The sequence below is a fragment of the Diadema antillarum genome, unplaced genomic scaffold (assembly GCF_040938485.1).
Source record: "Diadema antillarum isolate AM-2024a unplaced genomic scaffold, OU_Dant_1.0 seq00001410_RagTag, whole genome shotgun sequence".
In the NCBI taxonomy this organism is placed as follows: Eukaryota; Metazoa; Echinodermata; class Echinoidea; order Diadematoida; family Diadematidae; genus Diadema; species Diadema antillarum.
In genome coordinates, this window is record NW_027272164.1 from 750,203 (window position 1) to 775,028 (window position 24,826).

General features: G+C 38.7%; 2 protein-coding genes across 2 annotated transcripts; one reads left to right on the plus strand and one right to left on the minus strand.

Moving 5' to 3' along the window:
- The first annotated feature begins 1,456 nt into the window (after positions 1-1,456).
- Positions 1,457-20,996, plus strand: LOC139709158 (ornithine transcarbamylase, mitochondrial-like). Its single transcript, XM_071621115.1, has 9 exons — positions 1,457-1,623; positions 2,300-2,496; positions 3,397-3,484; positions 14,599-14,752; positions 15,821-15,943; positions 16,993-17,046; positions 18,481-18,630; positions 19,331-19,468; positions 20,937-20,996. The coding sequence occupies exons 1-9, from the start codon at positions 1,484-1,486 to the stop codon at positions 20,994-20,996; spliced, it is 1,104 nt and encodes a 367-aa protein (XP_071477216.1). The 5' UTR covers positions 1,457-1,483.
- Positions 9,369-12,053, minus strand: LOC139709114 (52 kDa repressor of the inhibitor of the protein kinase-like). Its single transcript, XM_071621075.1, has one exon. The coding sequence runs from the start codon at positions 12,051-12,053 to the stop codon at positions 9,369-9,371; it is 2,685 nt and encodes an 894-aa protein (XP_071477176.1).
- Positions 20,997-24,826: the final 3,830 nt, after the last annotated feature.

The window sequence follows — 24,826 nt, forward strand, 5'->3', positions numbered from 1 at the left end:
TCGTGGTGCTGGAACTTGTGCCCTTTACTCATTCCACAAAGTATGCCCTTTCTATGTGCTAATGAATAATTCAAATTTATTATTCAATAAACGATACTAAATGTTTCAGATGAACAGAAAATTTATTTCTTGTTTATTGTAATTCAATAAACACGATAGACAAATACTTTTTATTTTTTTCAATTAAAGGGATAGTACAGTATTGGTGGAGATGAGAATTGGGCTTTTAACTTTTTGCGAGATACCAAGAAAACACTTACGATATTTAGTACAGAGCATACCATCTTTTTAAGAGGAATTCAAAGTTTATTTGATGAAAATCGGGTGTGGAATGAATGAAACATCCAAAAACAAAGTAAAACAAAGCGATCGTAATAAAGTCACGGTGGGTCCCACACTTTATTAGAATCGCTCTTTTTTTGGATATCTCAGCCATTTCAAAACCAATTTTCATCAAATAAACGTTGAATTCCTCATAGAATTACATGCTCTTTCATATTTCATAAGAGCTTTCTCATTATCTCACCAAAAAATGTTAGAAACCTGAAATTAGGTCTCAACCAAAACTGTACGATCCCTTTCACATGTTAACAAAGGTCGTGATTTTTCTTCTTGATCATGGAATCTCATTTATTGTGATCAACTCCAGTTTATTCTTCGTTTTTGTGATACCGTAAAAATAAGAATAAAAAATGTATATTCTGTGTCATTATGCCAAGTCTTTATTTTTTCATAGTGTTCCACTTATATAGACAGCCTCCTCATCAAAGAATCCTCCTTTGACAGCTGCGACCACAGCACGGCAGACTCTTGGCATCCTGTTGATCAACTTGTTGATGGAGTTACTGGAAATATTTTGCCATGCCTTCTGCAGAATCTCCCACCAGTGAGTCTCGCTTGTTGGGCAAATTTCTCGACCTTTCTGTCTAGTTCTTCCCATAGGAGCTTGATGGGGTTGAGATCTGGGGATTGGGGTGGCCAATCCATGATTTTCAGGACTTGTTTGTCTTCGGTCGACACTCCAGTTGAATTTCCAATACAGATGAGCTCCTGCATGCTCTAACTAAATATGATGTATATGTCATAGCCTCGTAAGCATATATTGCATTGAACTATAAATATATTTCTTCAAATGTTTAAACAATGTGAAGATGAAGTTGCATCAGGGAGGTTGGGAAAGAGACCCCCGGCACCTCAAGCTCCGATTGCATCATCCGGATGAACATCGTGAGATAAATCTCCGCGCCGTGTCTGCGGTATTTGAGAATAATTTGGCTTGTTTCTTGTCATGACTGGTCATGCGAGTTTTCATCGTATTCATTTTCCACACGTTATTGAAACACGTCCACCGCGATTGGCTTTCCGTGCCCACATAAAACCGTGATCCAGGGATCAGCGCAATCGATGAGCGCTTGTTGCAGGTACAGTACAGTACAGTACACGTCGGCGTCTGCAGTTTCCACAACAGATTAGTCAACCAACCATGTCATTGCTCGCTTCTTCTTTCCGTCAGCTATTTAATGTTGCGATAAAGGAATTGTCCACGCCAAGTTTTAAAAGTCAGTTGATATGTGCAAGTTTCCATACGTGCAAACAGCTGCGTATGCCTGAACAAGATGGGAGGTATGTAGGACATCCTACTTTGTTTTAATAGTCCCACATGTTGATTTTGATATATGTACACAAACATACGGTGCAAATAAGCCCGATCAGACGCCGTTCCGTGCGCAGCATGGCACTGCCTGTCGCGACTTCTTTTAATACAGCGACTTGGCCGTGTAGTTGTAATACAGGTGCATACATGCCAGACAATAAGTGTGGTGTATGAAGGAGTGTGCAATTGTATCATGACACTAAATCGCAAATTAGTCTGTGAACTGAATTACTGACATGTGTTGTGTGTAGTATATTCCTTGTGTACCGTACTACCGGTATGTTCTTTGCTTTTATGTGCAATAAAACTGAAATTGATTTGAATTGTTTTGCATTGATATTTAATAATAATATGATAATTCATATGTTCTTTTTTGTTTTGTCTTGTTTCCAGTGAAAGGCCTAGGCTAAAGAAATCAATCTAATTTAACCCATATAAATGTGATGATGAACTGGACTGGAAAGTAGTGGTGATCAAAAAATTTGACCTCGCTCACATTACTACTACTAGGATTAGGCCCTACACTCTACTTGCAATCAAATATTCAAATTCTATTTTAGTGTGAATGCTTTGTGACTGTATTTTATATTATACAATGACTAAGTTCTGACCAAACAATTCACATCAATTTTATGGCATATTCAGTTCTTCCCTTGTTGGACGTCACTTCATGACCCTCAAAGACTTCTCCAAGAAGGAGATTGAGCAGCTGCTGTGGACAGCGTCAGATCTGAAGGTCAGATACAAGCAGCACGGAGAGTCCTACAGGCCTCTCGAGGGCAAGTCTGCAGGACTCATCTTCGAAAAGCGCAGCACCAGGACCAGGTTGTCCAATGAAACAGGTATGATGGATGTTGTGAATGAGATCGGGGGGCAGCATTTCACGAAGCATTTTGGCCGGATATTTTTCTGACAAACTGTTACAAGCTACTGAAATCCTTGCATCTGATTGGCTAAGAGCAAATTTGTCCGACAACTTTCTCAGACAAAATGCTTCATGAAATGCCCCCCTGATTTCAGGACAGGAGACGGGTGGGGGGTGGGGGGGGACATTTGCTACAAAATGATCTGTGTATTGGTTGTTGTAGGATCAGATCTTGAAAATGAAACAGGGTGAGTGGCTTCGGCTCAAGGTAAACACTAGATTTATTTTGAAAGTATTTATCTAGCTGTCTGGCTTGAGCAGATTGGGTAAAGTGACAGGGTTTTTAGAAAAGGGTTTTTTAAAATGTGCAGCCACAATACAATTTGTTTGCTGCCTTAGGCATTTTTTACTACAGATGAAAGAAAATGTGGAATATTCAGAATTTCACCCAGTTTTAATATTTTACAATTTACATGTGTAATTTTTTGAAGTACAGTGCCATCTTGCAACTTTGAAAAAATACTAAATCTTTTAAAAACTTGCTGAATGCAACTCTTTATTAGAAAAGAGAAAATGTGTTCATATTGAGATCAGGAAGACATTAGAAAACAAGCAGAAAACTGGACAAAGGGTAATAAAGAAACAAAATACAAATTGAAGTATTTCTGGATCAAAACCAGTGTATGCATTGATGATGAATACTGTGAATTTAGCTAATTGTTATTTTTTATGTAAAATACAAAATACTGTTAAATATGGACTGGCACAACATGAGGGTCTCCTTTTTGTGTTCAAGCCACGGGATCTCTAAAACTCAAGAGAAAATAAAAGTGCTATAATTTCAAACTTTTTTGTACATAATCTCTTCCCTTCCCAGGATTTGCTCTACTTGGGGGTCATCCTGCCTTCTTGTCACCTGCTGATATTCACCTTGGGGTGAATGAATCCTTGGTAGACACAGCGAGGTAAGACACGTGGTTGGCCTCATCAATACAAGCCTTTTTTCAGTTTTTGTGGTGGCTCAGTGGTTAAGACCATGGACTCTCATTTGTGAGGTCCTTGGTTCAAGTCTGCTGCCGCCAGCAGTAGTTGTGCCTGTAGGCATGACATTCATCCTTATTGTCCCCGCCGAACGAGTTCGAGCAGGGGACTATGAAACGGGCTCCGTACGTGTGTGTGTCCGTGTGTCCGTCCGTGTGTCCGTCCGTGTGTGCGTCCGTGTGTGATCAAAATGTTCAAAATGCTACTCCTTCGCCATTTCTAACCCGATTTTGATTCTGTTTGCTTTATATGATAGCACTACATGGGAGCTTTGAAACTTCTATACAGAATTTCAATTGTGACCTTTGACCTTGACCTTTGACCTATATTGTACATTTTGCTTCAAAATGCTACTCCTTCGCCATTTCGAACCCGATTTTGATTCCGTTTGCTTTATATGATGGCACTAGGTGAGGGCTTCAAAACTTTTACACAGAATTTTGACCTTTGACTTCTTTGACCTTTGACCTTGATTTTTGACCTATATTGTACATTTTGCTACAAAATGCTACTCCTTCGCCATTTGTAACCCGATTTCAATTCCGTTTGCTTTAAGTGATGGCACTAGGTGAGGGCTTCAAAACTTCTACACAGAATTTTGACCTTTGACTTCTTTGACCTTTGACCTTGATTTTTGACCTATATTGTACATTGGCTACAAAATGCTACTCCTTCGCCATTTCTAACCCGATTTTGATTCCGTTTGCTTTATGTGATGGCACTAGGTGAGGGCTTCAAAACTTCTACACAGAATTTTGACCTTTGACTTCTTTGACCTTTGACCTTGATTTTTGACCTATATTGTACATTTTGCTACAAAATGCTACTCCTTTGCCATTTGTAACCCGATTTCAATTCCGTTTGCTTTAAGTGATGGCACTAGGTGAGGGCTTCAAAACTTCTACACAGAATTTTGACCTTTGACTTCTTTGACCTTTGACCTTGATTTTTTTACCTATATTGTACATTGGCTACAAAATGCTACTCCTTCGCCATTTCTAACCCGATTTCGATTCCGTTTGCTTTATGTGATGGCACTAGGTGAGGGCTTCAAAACTTCTACATAGAATTTTGACCTTTGACCTTCATCTTTTTACCTATATTGTACATTTTGCTACTAAATGCTACTTCCGGCGGGGACATATATTACGCACCGCGTAATTTCTACTTTTCCTTGTTGCAAATCCTGTGGAGGGGATGTAAAGCCACCGTTAATGTATGAGCTTGCTCATAAGCGTAAAGGCCCGGTAACGTAGGGAATACCATGTAATGGGAAGGCTGGCCCAACTTAGAATCACTGTATCAAATTTTGTACAGGTATGCATGTATGCAGCACACAAGCAGCTGAATACTCAAATTAACACATTGATATGTCCAAATGGATCATCCTACCATCACAATTGTAATGAATTGTTGACAGGTTTTGTTGATAAGTAGGAGTGTTCATTTATACATCTTCTATATCACCATACTGTTTCATGCAACATAATGCCACTGTGAGTTCTTAAATGGTTCTGTTCAGATATTTTATGCCCAACTCATCACAATGTTGTACAAGCACTGCAGAACATGCAACAATAACAAACAAAGGTAAAAGTGTACAACTGGGTCTCCATTTGTATGACATGGTGGTCATCTGTACTTTGTCCAAATTTCTATACCATGCTATATTAAAGGCAGCCGATCGCCATCCCTAATGGTTGTACGTAAACTCCGAACGACCGAAGTTTGTGCATGCAATTGCGCAATGCCAGACTCAGTGCTATATCCATAAACGTGTGGGACAATGCTGCCACTGAGACATGTGTGTGTGTGTGCATGTGTGTGTACGCATGATAATCATACACAAACATTGTCACCGCGAGCTGCGGTGATTGGAGGAGAGAGGCCAGAAGACGTGTGTGTGTGTGTGTGTGTGTGCATGTGTTATGCATCATACACAAATATTGTCACCGCGAGCTGCGGTGATTGGAGGAGAGAGGCCAGAAGACGCGTGGCTCTTTTGGCCTCTCTTCATGCGCATGCGCACTGAGTGTGTGCGTCCATTCGGAAGCTCACGTGGCTCGCTCGGACAGCCATTTTGGGTTAGGAGATTAGCACAGAGAGCGCTCTTGTAGCCTACGCGTTTTGTTCGCTGACCCATTGAGCCAGCGCTATTCTCATTCGGGGTCACTACATATGATACAGAATGGGGGAGGCAGCGTGTTGCGTTCGTCTCCGTGCCGCACAAACCACTCGCCACGACTGAGTGCCTTTACAGGCCCGTAGCCAGGATTTTTCAAGGGGGGGTGCGGTCACTAAAAAAACGGACCTTCGGTACCAATACCAATGATGACACACACACACACACACACACACACAATTATATATATATATATATATATTTATATATATGTATATGTATTCTTTGGACGGCCGAACTACAAAAGTTGTATAAGAATTTGCGCGCGAAGCGCGCCGCAAATTGTGAATTTTGACTGTTTTAATGACGTTTTAAAGTCTCGAGGAAATTTGTATTTTTGTCTGTTGCATGCAATCGCGTTACGGTATTTCATCTAGGAAATAGTAAAAACTCATTTTGCCAGGAAGTTGCAAAGTTTAATTGTGTTCGAGACTCTGCGCGCGTAGCGCGCCGCAAAATTGAGAATAGTGATTTTCCTGGTGTTGTTTTAACTTTTATTTTTTCTATTGTATACCCGCGTTAGCAGGCCTGAAGCCAGGATTTTTAAAGGAATGGGGGATTGCGTTAATTAACAAAACGGTCCTTTGATACTGTCCCGGGAGGGGTAGCGACAATTAAAAGGTGGACACCATGCTCATACATGGACTTTCAAAATGGCCCCTAAACGAGTAATGATCATATGATTTTTTCGGGCCTTAAAAACAAGTATTCCTTAAATGTTTCCTGCACCCTAAAGAAGTACTTCATCATGATTGAACAATATACCATTTTCCCAAATTTCGGCCTTTTTGATACCCTTTGATTATATTCGCTCGTACGTCACACTTTCCATCTAATCCGTAAGAAAAAACGACCCCTATTACGCGTTTTCTTTAGCGAGTATGGTCACGGTGTCCACCTTTCAGTTGGAGTTTTCCATCCCATTGGATGCTGTTTGGAAGATGAAACATTCACTTTACTATACAGTATATCAGCCGTTGGTATGCGAGTTTGTCAAAAGCGAAAATAAATAAGAAAATTTTTAAAACAAAATGAATTGTAAATGTGAACCATTCATTATTTTGCCTCCTTTTGGTAGGATATTTCCAGCATTTCCGAACTTTCAAATAATCATTTTAGATTTAATAATATTAAAGGTAGTAGATCCGATTCGCAAACATCTCCAATATCAGTCAAATGTCATATTAACCATCATGCTAAGAAGGTTTTCTTTGTGAAATTTGGAGGTCAGTGAAATTCAAAAATTAAACATCCGTTAGCCATTGGAAGAAGTTGAGTGCAAATTCAGACCTCAGGCTTAGTGCTCAGATGTTTTCCTATTTGATTTGATCTGTCTTACTGTGCACACTAAGATACATACTGGAATGGTTATTTCTTATTTATTAAATTATAGTAGCATATTTGGTTACTAGCTGTCTCTAGGCATTTTCGAATTTGGGCTGCAAAGAGATCCACTACCTTTAAGTTAGAAGAGAGATAAGTAAATAATGATAAAATAAACAAACAAAAAAGAATGAGTTTCTTTTGTAATACTATCTGACAAACTTTTTACTTTACCATTTTACTTCATAGCTCAGCACTTTCCATTCTCTCTCATACCCTCTTACCCATTACATTTAAATGAAATACAACTAAAATGAGTTTGCGTGCCTGCATAATACTCTTTGGAAATTATAAGTGAAAATGTTTTTAGGTTTTGGCTCACTTTAAAATGAGAACCAATAGAACTGTCACAACATGAGAAAATGTATAAGTAATAATCAACACTACATTTCCGAATTTGGCCTGCAGAGAAATCCGCTACCTGTAAGTTAGAAAAGAGATGAGTAAATAATGATAAAATAAACAACAAAAAAGAATGAGTTTCAACCGCCGTATCCAGAACAGAGCCTGAAACGGTGCAGGCTCAAGAAATCGTTTGTACTAATACTAGGTGTTTCAAAAGACATTTCCCACTTTTGATCATAAATATTTCAAAAACTATTCATTCGATAAAACTGTCATTGATATGAGTAATAGCTGGATAGTGTACAATTTGGTTGAAGGTAATTTGCACGTGAAAGCATAAATCAGTTTCATTAAATCTAAGATTGATTTTGAAGTAAGGTTTCAGATTTTGGTCAAATTTTAACCCTCTGTACAAAAATTGAACTTCGCACAGGAACCAATGATGTGTATGTGAGTGTGTGCTGACAATGGCCCTGAACAATGGACATGCCTGAACCACCTGTTAACTAGGCATCAGTCTGGCGCTCCCTGGCACATGAATGCTTAATCAATAATCATATGGATTGCCCTGGGCACTGCTAGTCTGAATTCATGCACGGTAAAGTGCTTGCAAACACCACATTTCATTCCAGCTGGCAATCATTTTCAAATTTTGCTTCTGACATATCACTAAATTTGGGATATAAATAAGCATGAATGATCTAAAGTTCCTCATTTTAATACAACTGTCTACTAATTAAATAGTCTGACAAAATTTTCGCTTTTTCGATAAAAAGAGATCATTTTTGGTAAAGAGTTCAGCAGCATTTATCATTGGGGCGATTTGTTTCAGAGTAGATTTATCAAAGGCTCCATATACACAAGTGTATATATATACTCTAATTGATTTTCTTTACTTCCTGTCACCACGTTTACGATAGAACAGAAGGTATTCATTGTAATTTTGTTTTTCAGAAGTAGGGAGAGCACTGTCGCCACTCAATGACAGTATCGACAGGCGTTTGACTTTACACAGATACTGCCAGAGGCTGAATAAAGACTAGCTGTGATAGTGGAATTTCTCATGAATTAATAATGAAGCATTCAAACCCTGACCATTGTTCAAGACCATTGTCAGGGTGTTAACGACACACTCCCATACACACCCATTGACCCCTGTGCAAAGTGAAATTTTGTACAGAGGGTTGATAATAGAGCAAAGTCTGGAACCTAACTGTGAAATTAATCATGGATTTCATGAAACTTATTTATGCTGTCATATCTAAACCACCTTCAACCAAATTGTACACTATTCAGCTATCACTCATATCAATGACAGTGTTATTTGATATACAGTTTTTGAATTATTACGAATCAAAAGTGGGAAATGTTTTTTGAAACACCTAGTACGTCTTGAAGTACTGTGTGATACATACTGTTGACTCAGACTTCTACAAAGCTGTAAGTGAGAATTTTAACCCAATCCGGCTCATTACCTGTGTTTTTTATGAAAAATATGAATAAAGAATGTAAATTAAATAACGACGCGTTTTGTAATATTATCTGACAAACTTTTTACTTTACCATTTTACTTCATAGCTCAGCATTCTCTCTCATACCCTCTTACAAATTACATTTACATGAAATACAACTAAATTGAGTTTGCGTGCCTGCATAATACTCTTTGGAATTTATAAGTGAGAATGTTCTTAGGTTTTGGCTCACTTCAAAATGAGAACCAATCGAACTGTCACAACATGAGAAAATGTATAACTAATAATCAACAATATATTGAGACAGGCAAGTAATCATCCAAAATAGAAAATGATGATTACATAACAGGAGTTAGAGGGGAACATTTGCCGGTCCTTTGAATGTGCACTAAGTCTTGTGCAGTGTGATCTTCGCTTAGTCTTTTTCTAGTCTTTAAGCATTGTTTGAAGTTCCAGTCTTCTGGGATGCTTTCTGGCGAACAATTTCACCACCCTCTCGTTATCAACGTCAAAGTTGTAATGGATATGCATGAGTGCCAAAGCAGACAGCCTGTCTTGTGTCATGCTGGCCCTCAGATAGGTGTGCAGTCTGCGTAAGGCACTGGCGCTTCTCTCGCATTTGCAGCTGGTTGTGGGGATGGTGCAGCATATTTTTAGCAATGTAAAAACATTTGGAAACATGTCTGCATCACACTGTTTTATTGTTTCCGCTGCAGTAGACGGACGTTCATTGGGGGGTTTTGTTTGGTACCTGTGCTTCCATCGGAACAACTCCTGCGGAAACACTTCCGCTGATGGCATATCCTCAGCATAGGTGTCTATGACTTCATCCAGGGAATGGGATGGTGAATCGTCATCACACAAGACTGACGGGATAAGGCCGAGGATTCTGGAAGACACTACAGAAAGGGGTGAAAACTGGCTCTCCAGCTCATTGTTGATGTGGGCCAGAAATGGTACAGCCACGTTTCTTCGAAAGTGTTCTTCAGGCGAAGACGCGGGCGCGTTACTTCGCATGGATTGACGACCAACAGTTCTCGGCATTGATGGCTCGACGTTGACGTCGGCAGCCATCTTGGTTGCTTGTCCATATGTGTGGGCAAATTCCTCGTCCATTGATTGGGTCAGTGCAGCATATGTCGACCTTACCTCCGAAACTTCGACGTTGGCCTTGATTATGTCCATGGTACGACCTTGGAGCTTTACAGTAAGCCCAGCAAGATGGGATAAGAATGTGTACACCACGTTGAAGGTCACAATAAACTCAAAGGAAGTTAAACTGTTGAGCAGTGATGAGGCATCTGCTTTACTCGTCGGACTCCAGGAAGTTCCCGAGAAATCTTGTCCACATGCATCCATGTTTGCTCCATGTGCAATGTTCTCAAGTGCAGTAATGATGAAGACATACGCCTTGGAGAAATGTGTGTAGGCCTCATGTCGTGCAGCCCATCTTGTCTTGCAGAGATCAAGCAATGCTTTCTTTTGTTTTGATCCTTCTGGGTGTGCTTTCGAAATGATGGATTGCAAGAGACCTTCACGCTTAGGGCTTCCGTGGAAGAACAGACAACATTCTTGAAGTCTGGAAATGGTGTTCCGTATTACCGGAAGCGCGCATGAGTGGGCAATCACCAAATTCAGACAGTGTCCATTACAGTGGACGTACACCGCTCTGGGAGATTGCTGTTTGATGATGCGCTGGACTCCAACATTATCACTCGACATATTGGCAGCTCCGTCGTATCCTTGCCCACGGACTTTGGTGACATCAAGGTTTGTCTCTTTCAGAAAGTCCAGGATAGATCTAGCGATTAACTCACCTGTAATTCTTGGTACATGGAGAAATGCTAGAAACTCTTCTCGAATGTTTTTGTGCTTGTCTACAAATCGTACGCACAATGCAAGTTCTTCTCTCCCATGGCTTGTCACTTCATCGGCGAGGATACTGAAGAACTCTGCAGATCTGACTTCCTCAAGCAAGTCATGACGAATGATGTCGTGCCCGATAATGTCAATGATTTCATTTTGGATAGATGGTGATGTGTACTTTGCATTTTTCTTTCCAATGCCCATGTCAGAAAGGTGTCTTTGGAGAATTTCGTCGTGTTCAGCTATCACCTGGAGCACAGCTAGGAAGTTTCCGGGATTGCTCGCATATTGATATTGCTCATATTCTCCTCTTTGTTCTGTCTTGAGTCGGACGTTTCTTTCTTTGTCACCTCTCAGTGCAATGCACTGGCGTCCGCAAAAGAGGACTACTTCCGCAACAGACTTTACTATGTGGCGATTTCTTTCAATGTTTTTGCGCTTATTGCTGTCCAAGAGAACGTCTACCTTCTGATGTGGCTTCTCCACCGATTCAAGTATTGTAGACGAGGCAATCATTGCATCACGATGATATTTTGTCTTTTGGTGCTCCTTTGCTTTTTCATCCAGCCTGTGAAACATCGTGAAAGGTCTATTTACGAATGCTCCCTTGTTGCGGCGATCTGATATGGGTACCATCAATGCACAGTGGATGCAGAATGCAGCGTCGAGCAAGGAACTATAAACCATCCACTTATAGTCTTGCAAATACCGCTGCTTGAACTGACGATTGCACTGATGCAAGAATCTCGAAGGGAAAACATAATCAGAGGATGGTCGGAAGTGATTTGTCAGAAGATGAATCCTGTCACCATCGTTTAGGGATCTGAGCCTGTCGAAGATTTCTTCGTTGTCCGATGTAGCATTTAAGAATTCCCCGATATCATCAGTGTTACTTTTGTGAGAGAATGTTCTATCGACTGTTGGACAAGCTGTTATACCTAGCTCCTGAGAACAAGAGGAACCAGCAACATCAGGAACATCCAATGAACAAGATGATGTAGCAACATCATGAACATCCGAGGAACAAGAGGATATAGCAACATCATGAACATCCGATGGTTGGTGTTCAGATTGCTTTCCCCCAGTTTTCAGTTCATTGGCTGCTTCACTTGACACTGAGTTACCATCTGCAGTGGATTCATCATCGGTTGCACTTCGTGTTTTCTTGACAATCCATCCATCTGAAGACTTGCAACTTTTGGCAGCTCTCTTTCGTTTGCGTTCTTCTTCCTCTCTACGTCCCATGATTACATCATCAGTTTCCGGGCAGCCTTGTATATAATGCGTATAAACACATACCAACCCAGAAATAATAAAAATTAATATGTAAGATACCTACTCAATGGTTATTGATTAACATGTATTATACTAAACATTTGAACTTTCTAAGACATGACATCATTAAATCATCAATGATTCAAGTGAAACATTTTCTCACCACAAAAAGGTCACAAGAGCTGTGCTAATATCGCTTACATGACATTCATGCATAGGTATCAGTTGCCATTATAGTATTTTAGAAGTGCATCATCTTTAAAAAAAAGACAGACTTTTTAAGTTTCCTCCCCCAGCAAATAAGGACAACAGAGAAAGCTGTTGACAAATGAAAATCCGTGTCTCTTTTTTTCCACGTATGTAGGTTAAACTTAAAGTTTGGTCATGATACCCGTAGGGAAGGGCGGGCCGGTTAGTTGTGCCACCCCCTCTAAAATCAATCTGGTGAATATCTCCAGGCATTTGCTACCATCACTTCTTAGATATAATGGTATAGACTACATATTTCTGGATATTAGCTCCTGGCCCCTATTTTGAGGTTCGAAAACCTGACAAAATATGATTTAGTTTTATTAAAAAGTGAATTCTCAGAAAACCAGTAATTTTTTCTTATTCTATAACTAAAGAAATTAATACAGTCATACTTATACTTAGCCTCTGAACTCCGTACCCATGACATTTGCAGAGCTCTAATGCGAAGCAAATTTCTCAATTAAATTGCTTACAAACCTCGATTGTCATTGAATATATATATATATATATATATATATATATATATATATATATAGTAATGTGTGTGGTCCGCGTGTTGGTTCCGATACAGAAGAGAATGTCAAGTCACACTTTTTCCAAGTTTTGGCAGATAAATGAACATAAACCCAGCCAACGATGTATTCAGTGAGAGTTTTCAATGCAGTCTTTCATTCATTAGCAAAAACTTGGAAGAATACAATTGGACTTTGTTCTCTTCAAGCGCATTGTACTTAGCAATGCATGAAACCAGTGATGCAAATGAGGTATCGTTGGAAAAAGAGTTGTTCTTTATGATTAATATACTTATAAATCTCTATCATTTATGACTTATGGATACTTACTCTCTAAAAATGGATTACCTTTATTTTGATACCCACTGTATGTTGTTCTTCAATTTTTACTAGGTACCATTTTTCAAAGTTTTAACCCCTGGGCCCAAGGTGACCTTGAGTAAAAAGTGGTATAACTAACCCGCCCTTCCACTACACTCAACAGCATGCAACACCAGAAATCGCTTAGATTATGCACGGAGATCGTACAGTTACTTGATAGATGATCTTTTCTCGAATGTTGGTACTAGCAAAAGGGCTAGAAAAAGCAGCTATTATAATTCGTTAGGCATGCATAATAGCCCAATGAGTGTTACAAGAGAATTGGAGTAAGACAGGCCTTTCATTTTGTTTTGTCTCTCCTGATCGTAAGAAATGCTAATTCATGACCACCTTTTCACAATTTGATTGGAGCATGCATTCAAAATGGAAAATAGTTGACATAATAATCTATCCCCAGGCATTATCATGCCAACATGTACTTATATATACATGTACTATATCTTTGTGAGACGTAGATATAAAATGTCTCAGGTTTTCGATTATAGTAATTTCGAGGAAATTTCTTTAATTTTTATCATATATGTAAACTTGAGGCTATTAGATTTTCATCCACTTACCTCTGTTCCTGTGAAAAAATGCAAGTGTCAACCTCAATGTCATCCACGAATCGCACGTACTCGGGCGGCCAGTGGAAAAAAAAAAACACCGGTCACACGCGCCAAGGGCCATGGCATGCAGTGCCAATATAATAATAGCTCGCACAAATTGATACATATTAACATTTGTGTTTGTGTGCATGGGGACGATCCGATGGTTCATACAACAAAAGGGTTTCGTACAATTATTTTTAACATTGTTAAACGTACTCTTCCACATTTACGTAGCATATAATGTGTCTTTATATTTATTTGGATTGTTATCTTGAGAATTGCTAAAAACCGTTATTATGAAAAAGTGGACCTTTCAGAATTTGGGGGGGTGCGTACGCACCCGACGCACCCCCCCTGGCTACGGGCCTGCTTTAAACAATTATAGATAGCAGATTGCTTCACAAGTAATTTCGTCATGATCATCTTTTTACTCCTCAACTGCTTTTTCCCCTCCTCTATTATCTGGTTGTTGTTTTTTTTCTTATTCTTCTTCTCCACCCTCTTACTTTTTTCCCCACTTCCTCCTCCTGTTTCTTCTTTTCCCGTTTTCCTTGTTTACATCTCATTCTTATCCCTTGTACTTTCGTAACTACTCGTAAACAATTTCTTCTAAAGAACCAGGAAAGGTTCCAGCTTTTCTTTGCAAGCCCTTGGTATAGTTAATGAAATCTACCTACTCATATTAACTCATACTCATACCACAAGTGTAGCGTAGAAAACCTGGAACTACCATTTCCATCTGAGCATTGGGTCATTCCATTTTTCATGTCACCACATCAGGGTGCTGTCTGGACTCGTGGACATCGCCCTCGCCAGGGTGTATCGCCATGACGACCTACTGACCCTCTGCCGCGAGGCATCCATTCCCATCGTCAACGGTCTCTCGGAGATCTACCACCCCCTGCAGACTCTTGCTGATTTCCAGACTCTACAGGTGCTCACACCAATGCTGGCAATCATTATGCAGCTATAGTATTCTTTATTATCATAACAATTTGAAAGATTCTAGCTATCTGATTGGTCAATTTTGCTCATCATGTGACATGCAGTTTAAAGTACCCTTGCACACTGTTGCTGTTAAGCGTGCAATTTTTTGATATTGCATGCTGACATTACCCATTTACATTTGCTCCTGTAATTAGGCTCATAATCAACTCTTAATTTTTGCACTATCGCATACCTCTGACATCACAGTATACATACCTTTACCACACACGCTCAATCAGCCGTTGTACCATCCTCAACTTCAACTGATTGCTTTGCTTACTGCTGCGCCACAATACAATGTACAACCATTTGCCTCTCATGAAAAATGGTTGCTATTTCTGTCAAATTAAACAGAAAGTGTAAGAAAGTAACATTTCATATCGTGAAACTTGAATTCCATGATTTGAATTTCATGTGTATATACAAAAATAAAAACAAAATTATGAGGTACGTCATATACATTTGGGGAAAAAATTGTTAGAAATAGAGTCTCAAAAGTTATCTCATTAAAGGGACTGTACAGTACTAGTTGAGGTGAGGATTCAGGTTTATAACATTCCTAAGTGAGATAATGAGAAACCTCTTATGAAATATGAAAGAGCATGTAATTTTAAGAAGAATTCAACGTTTATTTGATGAAAATTGGTTTTCAAATGGCTGGGATATCCAAAAAAGTGATAATGATAAAAGGCTACAGGTCATGTCTTTTATTAGGATCTCTTTGTTTCACCTTGTTTTTGGATATCTCAGTCATTTCAAAACCGATTTTCATCAAATAAACTTTTGATACCCCTTAAAATTGCAGGCTCTTTGACATATCACAGAGTGGTTTCTGAATATCTCGCAAAACATTAAAAGCTAAATCCTCACCTCAACCAGAACTGTACAGTCCCTTTAAGTATGCGAGAAGTGCACTGTACATGCATTGTTTGTTATTTCTCTCTCTCTCTCTGCTTTTTTCTCTTTTTCTATCTGTCCACCCTTTTCACTGCATGCCTTTCATAACGTATGACAGGAACACTACGGATACCTGAAGGGCCTGACTATTGCCTGGGTAGGTGATGGCAACAACATCATCCACTCCATCATGATGGGGGCTGCCCCCATGGGGATCAACGTTAGGATAGCTACCCCAAAGGTTTGTGATACCATGTTGCCTTTGTATTCAGAGCTGCCAACCTCTAGTGAGAGTTTGGAGTGAAACATTAATATTTTTAGGGAGTAATCAACCAAACCCAAGGGATTGAAGCAATGGGGGGGGGGGGGGAGGTTTTATGTGGAAAGGAAGTGTCTCTCCCCAGTGGCGGATCCCGGGGGAGCGCACAGGCCGTCCCCCCCCCCCCCTTTTTATTTATTTTTTTTTAACAAAAGAAATAAAAAGAAAAAAGTGGAAGAGGGGTGCGTGCGCCCCCCTTTAATTTTGTAAAAGCGGGGTGCCCCCTCTTTATGGGATTCCTGGATCTGCCCATGTCTCCACCCCCTTTTTCCACTGGAGGAAACTTTGACAATTTTACATTTTTTAGATGGTGCACTGAGATGCATACTTCAGTAAATATTTCAACACATGCCATAGAGAGTGTGCCTGTAGGGAAAAACTCAAAAGGTTTTGGCTTGTTCGGATTATCAGGGATTTGGAGACATTTCATTTTTTACTTTCTGTTGTTTGGGTTCAGCATGAAAATTCTCTTATCAGAGTGAGACAGTTAGAATTGGTGAATTGCATGAGTCTCACACTAATTGTGTGAGAGTTGGCAGCCCTGCCTTATTTCAATCTAATCATCCTTGACCCACCAAGTCTCACTAAGCCTCTGTTACTCAGAGCTTAGCAACTTCAGATATATTAGGATCTGAGACATGGGCGTGCTTGTATTTGAACAACAACAACATCAACAACAAAAACCCGACATTAACTGAAAATTTCTGTATCATATGTACAAACTATGTGGCAAGTTCTGAGGCAATGACATCGTCGACTCACTCATTTCATATTCATATTGACTGTTCAAGAATTGTTTTGTGAGAATTAGCAAAATATCACAATTTCATAACTTCCCCTAATTTTCATCAGATTTTGATCAAATTCTTACTGTCGTGCTTGTAAAATTGTATTTTTCTTTTTCAGACTAACCTGTTAATTGCTCCAGAATAGTCATTAAAGTATTTTTGTTTTGTGCATTCTCACTACAGGGGTATGAGATTTTTCCAGAGGTTCAACAAGATGCTAAGGTTCTCTCAGAAAAGGTATGTCAGCTGTCGATGTTTCATCTTTTATTCTACGGAAAAGAAAAAAAGACTTTTGATAAATACATGATTTTTCAGTCCTCGATATATATACGTCTGCCAAGGAAGGAGGTTATATTTTCATCAGTGTTTGTTTGTCTGTTTGCAAAATAACTCAACAAGTTTTGAACAGATTTGAATGAAACTTGCAGGAAAAATTGATAATGACACGAGGAACAGATGATTAAACTTTGGTAGTGCTCCTGGAATTTTTTATGGATTCTTGAAGGATGTTTTTTATCTTTTGGCAGATAGGGTCAATGAGCTTGGGAGTTCAAGCTGCGCATATTTTAGGTTTGCATTTGTGCTCTAATACATTTGCTGTGCTGGCAAGGCACCACTTAGCTGGAAGCTGATGAAAGGCTTCGATATTGTGCAATTGAGCAATTTTCAGCATGCGATTATGAGTGGCGGGAAATGAGTTGTTTGCACTCTCCGAGTGCTTTTTCTAGTTTTGATTAAACTACAGCTGTAACACTATACAGTCATGACTTTACCACTGTGAAATTATCTACAGTGAAAATTGAAATGCAGGAAAAGAAGTTTCAAAATTGTAATTGCAGTTTATGATTCTTGGATCTGTCTTGACTATGTGGCTAGAGGTAAAGCATTATCAGGGATGCCAGTTTTCAGGCCCTTCTTGTATCAAAGTTCAGGTTCTTTCCTGTACCGTATGTCCCCCAAAAAATTACAACGGGGCCCTCCGCAATAATAGCTTTAAAAATAGTTAATCAATTCCAATACAATTTCAGGGTCGGAAACCATAACTTATTACCCACATCTTGCAGAAAAGATTGCTTTTTTAATGGTAGCCATCTGAGCTCCACCAACACATCATGTCTTTGCTGTAAAAAAGAAAAGAGTAGAAGGTCTCAGCCAGTGGCGCAAGTGTTCTGAATGTATGTCTACATGGTAAAGTTGCTTAGTACATGATTGCCCATTTAGGCGTGACCTGCATAGATTTGGAGGTCATAAGGTCAGAGGTCACATAGCAGGTTTATCATACAAATTCTCATGTTCAGACCACAGATGTGGAAATTTTCAATGAGTCGTAATAATTCTTGATACACCTGTGTATAACTAGATGGAGATTACGCGGGTGCATTCAAGGGTGATTGAGGTCATAGGTCAAAGGTCACACATTTATAAACTCTAGATTTGTTGTAATGGACATCTGACAGGTTTTAGACCAGGGAAGCATGCCACTTTTCTCCTCAGACTGCAGAGTTTCTCTACCTCCATCAGACCTGTCTACAACAACCACGTGCCTATAATGACCATATTTCATGTTTCGCTTGAGCGGTCATTGTAGACAGGTTTGACGGCAAATCTTTATCAGGATTAGTCTTCTAGTGACTTACCATCTCTGAAACTCCTTTGTTCCTCTCTGTGTAGTTTGGAACATCATACCACTACACTACTGACCCCATGGAAGCTTGCCAGGGGGCAAATGTCATCGTCACGGATACCTGGATTAGCATGGGGCAGGAGGAGGAGGCTAAAGAGAGGCTCAAGGCATTTGACGGTTACCAAGTCAACATGAAGGTTAGCCTCCTTGACTCTTTCTCTGCCATTGCCTTAAGGATGCCTTTAATCATCAAATATTATCTCCTTGTCCTCTTCAAATTGGCAACACTCAATTTCATTACTTAATTATCATATAGTGGAGAAAGATTGCATGGAATTGGACAAATTAAGAGAAAAAGTCTGAAATGTGTTGCCTGTTTAAGAATCAGTTGTAAATTGTGCAATTAAGTTGATTTTGAAAATTCCACTACCAAAACATATGCTTATGCATAAACGACAAATTGGGCTAAAATGAAAGAGAATTTTTTTTACACATTTCTTATGAAATATTAACAATAAACAGAAAAAAAAAATCATTATTGAAAAATACTGCTTAAAACCACAAAAATGTAGTTTTTGTAACTTGATGGATTAAGTCTGACAAGTCTTGGATAACAGACCAATAACTTTGATATCTAGCCTGAACTGCCCAAGGATTTTATTTGATTCAAAGCTTTTGAATAACAAATGATAGGTGCATAAATGATTGAGCTTACCGGTATTAGGAACTGGACTACAGAAGAATAATTTTTTTTTTTTGTCTCATCTGCTTAATTTGTCATGATTGCCAAGAATCCCTGTGCAGTGTTGTGTTGCCAGTTTTGTAGCAATGATATACATGTATATGAAACCTAGAGATGAATTTGTAATGCAGACTGCATGATTTTCTTGTGTGCAGATGGGCGGAGTCGCTGCACAAGACTGGTGCTTCCTGCATTGTCTCCCAAGGCACATGGAGGAGGTGGACGATGAGGTGTTCTACAGCCCCAGGTCGCTGGCTTTCCTCGCTGCCGAGAACCGCAAGTGGACGGCCATGGTAAGACTGATATGGTAGCTGTAAAAAAATTATTAAAAAAAAAAGAGGCAAAAAGCAAAATGCTTCCTCTTTGTGTTAGTAAGCAAATGACTTGCACCTGTGCACATGATGATAAATACTATTCAATTTTTCTGGAGATTATGCTCTCTTACTCATACACTACATACTCTTCTCTTAATCGGTATTTCAAAGTGGAAATTTTCAGATGCAGAAAGATGATGGAAACTCTCTATGAAAATTTAAAGCAAAACAGATTACCTGTTCCAAAGCTGTGAAATTCGGAAGTTGTTGATAAAATGACTTCTTGCCCCTTGTCCAGACAGGAACTATATATAGGCTGTGATTTCACAGTCATAGGATGATAACAAGGAAATGATTATTCCAAAAAGAATTTGGCAAATAATTGAAAGTTTTGTTTTGTTTTTTGTTTTTGTTTTATGTAGTTTGTTTGGTGTTTTGTCTTGTTCCATTTTCTTTTCTTTTTTTCATTTAGTGAGCACCTGACATAGCTCCACCAGAATGCATGAGAACAATATTTGCCGGAATATATCACAGTTACAGGTCAAGGGATAGGTTTACACTTTTCACAAAACTTTTAGCTTTGTGTGATATATTTCATTTTCCTGGTCTCGTTCTCCTACTATGACATCCCAAATTGTTTTAGGGTGCCAACTTACGGGGGCAGTACATGAATTAAAGTAAACATTCATTAAACTGACATTCATAGATTTTGAACAGATCGTATTCTTCCGAAATTTTATGCAGTGTTTTACTAATCTTTCTGCATTTGCTGAATCCCCTTCAAGTGGGAGCGAAATTCCCCTTTTCAGAGGTGATATGATTCCAGAAAGGAAATTTCTTCAAAGGAAAAGACTGTCACATAAAAACAGCACATTGCTACGAATAGGTTTTTAGCAAAACTGGACTAAACGCAATGAAGGCATGACTGTGAGAATGTCAGTAAATCATACAAATATACTTTGCCTTTAGAGTTTCTGGTTAAAACTACGAGCAAAGGAGACTCCACAATGGCGAATGGTACTATTCGAGGCACCGAGGAATAAAAAAGTGACAGCTCTTTCAATGAAATGTCAGTCACATGCCCATAGTTTTTTTTCTTCGTGATACCCAGTAGACTACACATTTGACTGATGGCCTGATGACATTCAGGTAGTCATAGTTTTTATTTTTGGGGTGTGTTTTATTTTCACCCCCTTGCCGACACGCTGTTAAAGTGAACTTTGCTTGAGGTAATTTCCCCAGGAAGCTTTTGCTGTGACTTTCAGGTAGTGTGGATAAGCTGTATTTTATATATATATATATATATATATATATATAATATATATGTGTATTATTATTATTATATATTCTTGAGACCAAGTGAGGTGGTTTGTCAAGCTAGACTGTTTGTGTAGGGTTAGTTTTTCTCATGTGCATGCTCAGGATGTGTTCATTCTTTTATTTCCAGGCCGTCATGCTCTCATTGCTGAAAGATCACGTCCCTACCACACCCAAGCCTGCTTTTTGAGGAAGAGACTTCAGCAGCATCCATGGTATTCACAAGAATAAAATCTTTCTTATTCACTGAGAGAAAGGCCACACATCATTCTACAGATTGTAGATACAAGTTTTCTGTTTGTTTGTTTGTTTTTTTCAAACTCTTCTTTGAGAGATTCAGACATGATCCATGTGATTCCAGTATTCAATTGGTTGTAAAATTGTGCAAGTGAAATTGATTCCTTATGGCATTCATGTTATCATTTTGTGTTGTGTGTGTGTGTGTTGTTGTGTACTCACATACGCTCATCAATAGGGAGCTTTAGATTTGCAGAGTGGACGTTTGAGATGACGATTGCATTGGACATTCTCCCCTCTCCCTGCGTTGTGCTAAAAAGTAGCTTTAGATTACGCTAGGAAGCAACCTATAAAAAATAAAATGGTGCCCCCATAATGATCGGTGCATGAAGTAGCTCTCGACGTCGTAAATTGAGCGGACGCAAAAATAGCGCAGAACGTGTAGTGAAAACTCAGGATCCACAAGCTATAAATAGATCGACTTTGATACACGATTTTGTGCATGCTCAGAACATGTTTTTTTCCTCTGAACGTCCCCGTCGCGAAAATCTGAAGCTTCCTATTTGTAGGCTACAGAGTACAAAGGGGTACAATGATTTCCTATATTCCATCATGCTTGTGGAGTATAAGATACAGTAGGAGAAGAAATTTCAGTTCCCCACAAATCAGTGTGTTTGATGTGTATGTGTGTGTTTGTGTATGTGTACATATGTTTCCATAGGAATGATTGTGAGGGACACATTTGCTGTGTGGATGAAATGAGAAAAAATATTTTTTTCATTTTTATCATGATTATGTACCAAATATAAAATTTGAGGCTCTTCTGTATCACTATAATGATGTTACATACTGTGGATCATTGTATTCTTGGATTTTAACCATCTGTATTGTCAATTTCTGCTGCTAATTCTTTGTCATGGCTACAAGGTAGCTTTCAAGACATTTGTTTGTTTGTTTGTTTGTTTGTTTGCCAATTACCAGGTATAGCTTAGAGGTACTTGCCTCATTTCAAAGCAAGATTATGAGGCTGATAATAACCATATGAAAGATATAAGTAAGGTGAGTGTTTCAGGATTCTGCCTCGGAATTTGTCCCATCAAGGGGGAGGGGAGGCATTAGCCTTTAACCCTATGTGGATATATATTTGCATAATGTTTATGATAAATTACTATGAATAGATATTCATATGAAGTTAACATGCAAACACTAAATGCATACATACAACCATGCATTAATGTTTATGTAACTTATTTGAGATTGTAAACATTACATGCAAGGTGTTTGTGACACAATGCATTTTGCCTGATAATGTAGATGCTGTCCATTGAGAGAATGGAAAATGTTCCAATAAACGAGAAACAAATGTTATTTGTTAGAGAGCAAATTGTTACCACAATCTAAACGTTTTATGATGACAGATGCTCTTCTTTCTTGTTGCACAATACAGAGCTGCCAAGTTTGTCATATATGGCAGGAAGTTGACTGTATTTACAAATACTTTATATCTTGAGAATTCCAAGTTTTGTTTGCAAGAGAATATAAAAGGATGCCTCTCTGATTTGGTATTCATTGTCACGTAGTATCTCAATACAGTACGTCCCCCCCTCCCCCAAATAAAAAAAATAATACAATCGGATTTTCGCATTGATAACCTCCAATATGATTAAACTGTCTAGATGCTACTTCAGGGTCTTAAGATAATAACATCTTCCACAGCTCTATATTGCAGAAAACCCCATTCAATTTGGTTAAGTGGTCACAGAGAAATGTGGATTGTTGTAATGTATGTCATGAGTCTAATTCCAAATTTAGCACTTGGATGCTCTTGAAACTGCATGCATATCAACGTGTGAACACAATGGACACACACTTGGAGGGAAGAGATTCCTGACATGCCCTACAAAAATCCTCATTTCTTTTTGACTACTGAAGCAAATCAGATGGGGTTTTCTGTAAGATGTGGGCAATGATTTATAGTGTCATACCCTGAAATTATATTTAGATTGATTCACTCTTTTTTTAAAGTTATCATTGCGGAGGGTCCCATTGTTTGTTTGTTTGTATTTTGTGGACATATGGTATATCTCTATGTATCAATATATTCATAATATCTCATTATCCACCTCAATATTGTTGAGATGGATGTAACACGGAAATTATCTATGATCTAATGTTTTTCTGGAACCTTCCTGGTTTTGATGACTATATGTTGGCAGACCTAACAATCTCTCATGGAACATAGTCTCAGTTCAAGGCCCCATTGCATTTTAAAACTGTGATAACTTACAAATAATGGTCACTGTGCAATGAATGCTTACTACGGTGCACTCCCATTATAACGAACGTGGTTATAACAAAACCCCGGTTACAGTGAAGCAATAATTCAGACCCAAACATTATCTTCTTTATGTTTTCATTGTTTATTTTATTGTTCGGTTATTACAAAATTTGGATGTAATGAAAGAAACTGCCAGTCACGAGGACTTCGTTGTAATGGAACTTTACAGTACCATAGCAACACTATTCCAAAGCCAATCAGAGACAAGAAATAACCAAGGGTTACCATTGATTACAGAGTCACCATCAGTTGTAAAGTTGCCATATTTTTTTTCAGGCAGTGGGGCCCAGGAAGTTGCAGTTTATAAAATTTTGAGATATATTGATCATGAGGACCACAGACCAGGCGAAGACAATCAAATTCAGTACATGAATTAGAGTGTCACAAAATTCATATTTTGATGCATTATATAAGCACTGTTTCCATAAGTATATTTCCCATTTGAAAAGTAATGGCTTCATCTGAGATAAAAGCAGGGAGAATTACACTGTGGTTTCATGAAACTATTCATGAGAGAGTTGATTTATATGGACGTCTTTTGTTTCGCACAGCTGAATGTATTCAGTATTTTGAGTTCACATTCAAGTACTCGATGTCCGCATTACAGCAACATTTTGTGGCTTGTGAAAGGGTTTTGTGAATGTGGTTTTACGTGTTGATGCCTCCGTTCAGTTGTGTACATAAAGAGAGCCAGCCACAAGTAGGCCCCATGCATACAACACCGTATGGTTTGTACACTATACAGTCACTGTGCATAATTCCCGTCTGGGTTAAAGATCACCCTATGATCAGTCAAAGGTGTCATGATTTGGGTTTTTTTCCCCTGATTTCCATCTTGTCTTGTGAGAACTGGGTGCGATGCACTGAACTGTGTGTTCATTCATGTGATCTTAAACTGAAACGAGTGTACAGCTATTGTTGGTGTTCATGAATGTTGAATTGATAGAATCAGATGTGTACACATGCAAAATCCATTATGAGTGTAAAGTCTTGGGGTAACAGTCTTTTTTTTCCCCCAAATCAGCCCAGAAACACTCAGAGCTTCAGAGCACATTATTATCACCATGATTGTATACCTGAGAGCAGTTAATGGGAAGAAAAGAAACCAACTTATCACCAAAGTCATGGCATTTCCATGCCAACATGCTTGTTCTTTCAATGTTCCATGTTGCCGGTGTATGGTGTATCATGCTATGATAATTCGTATTGCCAAATCTCTCTTCAATGAAATGGTTTGAAAAAGTGTAGATTTTACTCTTGAAGCCATGCGAATAATGATGATAATTCAGGACATGGTGATCACAACAACTTGCAAAAGCTAACTTTGTCTTTAATGTTACGTCTGTGCTGGAACTCAGCTTGAGACTTTCTTAAGTACTTACATGACAAAATTGTGGACAAAATTAATTATTTATCAAAGGTAAAAATAATGTTCGGTTCGTTTG

Bases quoted from the DNA above. Each gene is read 5' to 3' on its own strand.
- LOC139709158 (XM_071621115.1), top strand. From the start codon at position 1,484: ATGTCATTGCTCGCTTCTTCTTTCCGTCAGCTATTTAATGTTGCGATA. The intron at 1,624-2,299 runs GTATGTAGGACA...TGGCATATTCAG, and splicing joins ATGCCTGAACAAGATGGGAG to TTCTTCCCTTGTTGGACGTC. The intron at 2,497-3,396 runs GTATGATGGATG...TTCCCTTCCCAG, and splicing joins CAGGTTGTCCAATGAAACAG to GATTTGCTCTACTTGGGGGT.
- LOC139709114 (XM_071621075.1), bottom strand. From the start codon at position 12,053: ATGGGACGTAGAGAGGAAGAAGAACGCAAACGAAAGAGAGCTGCCAAA.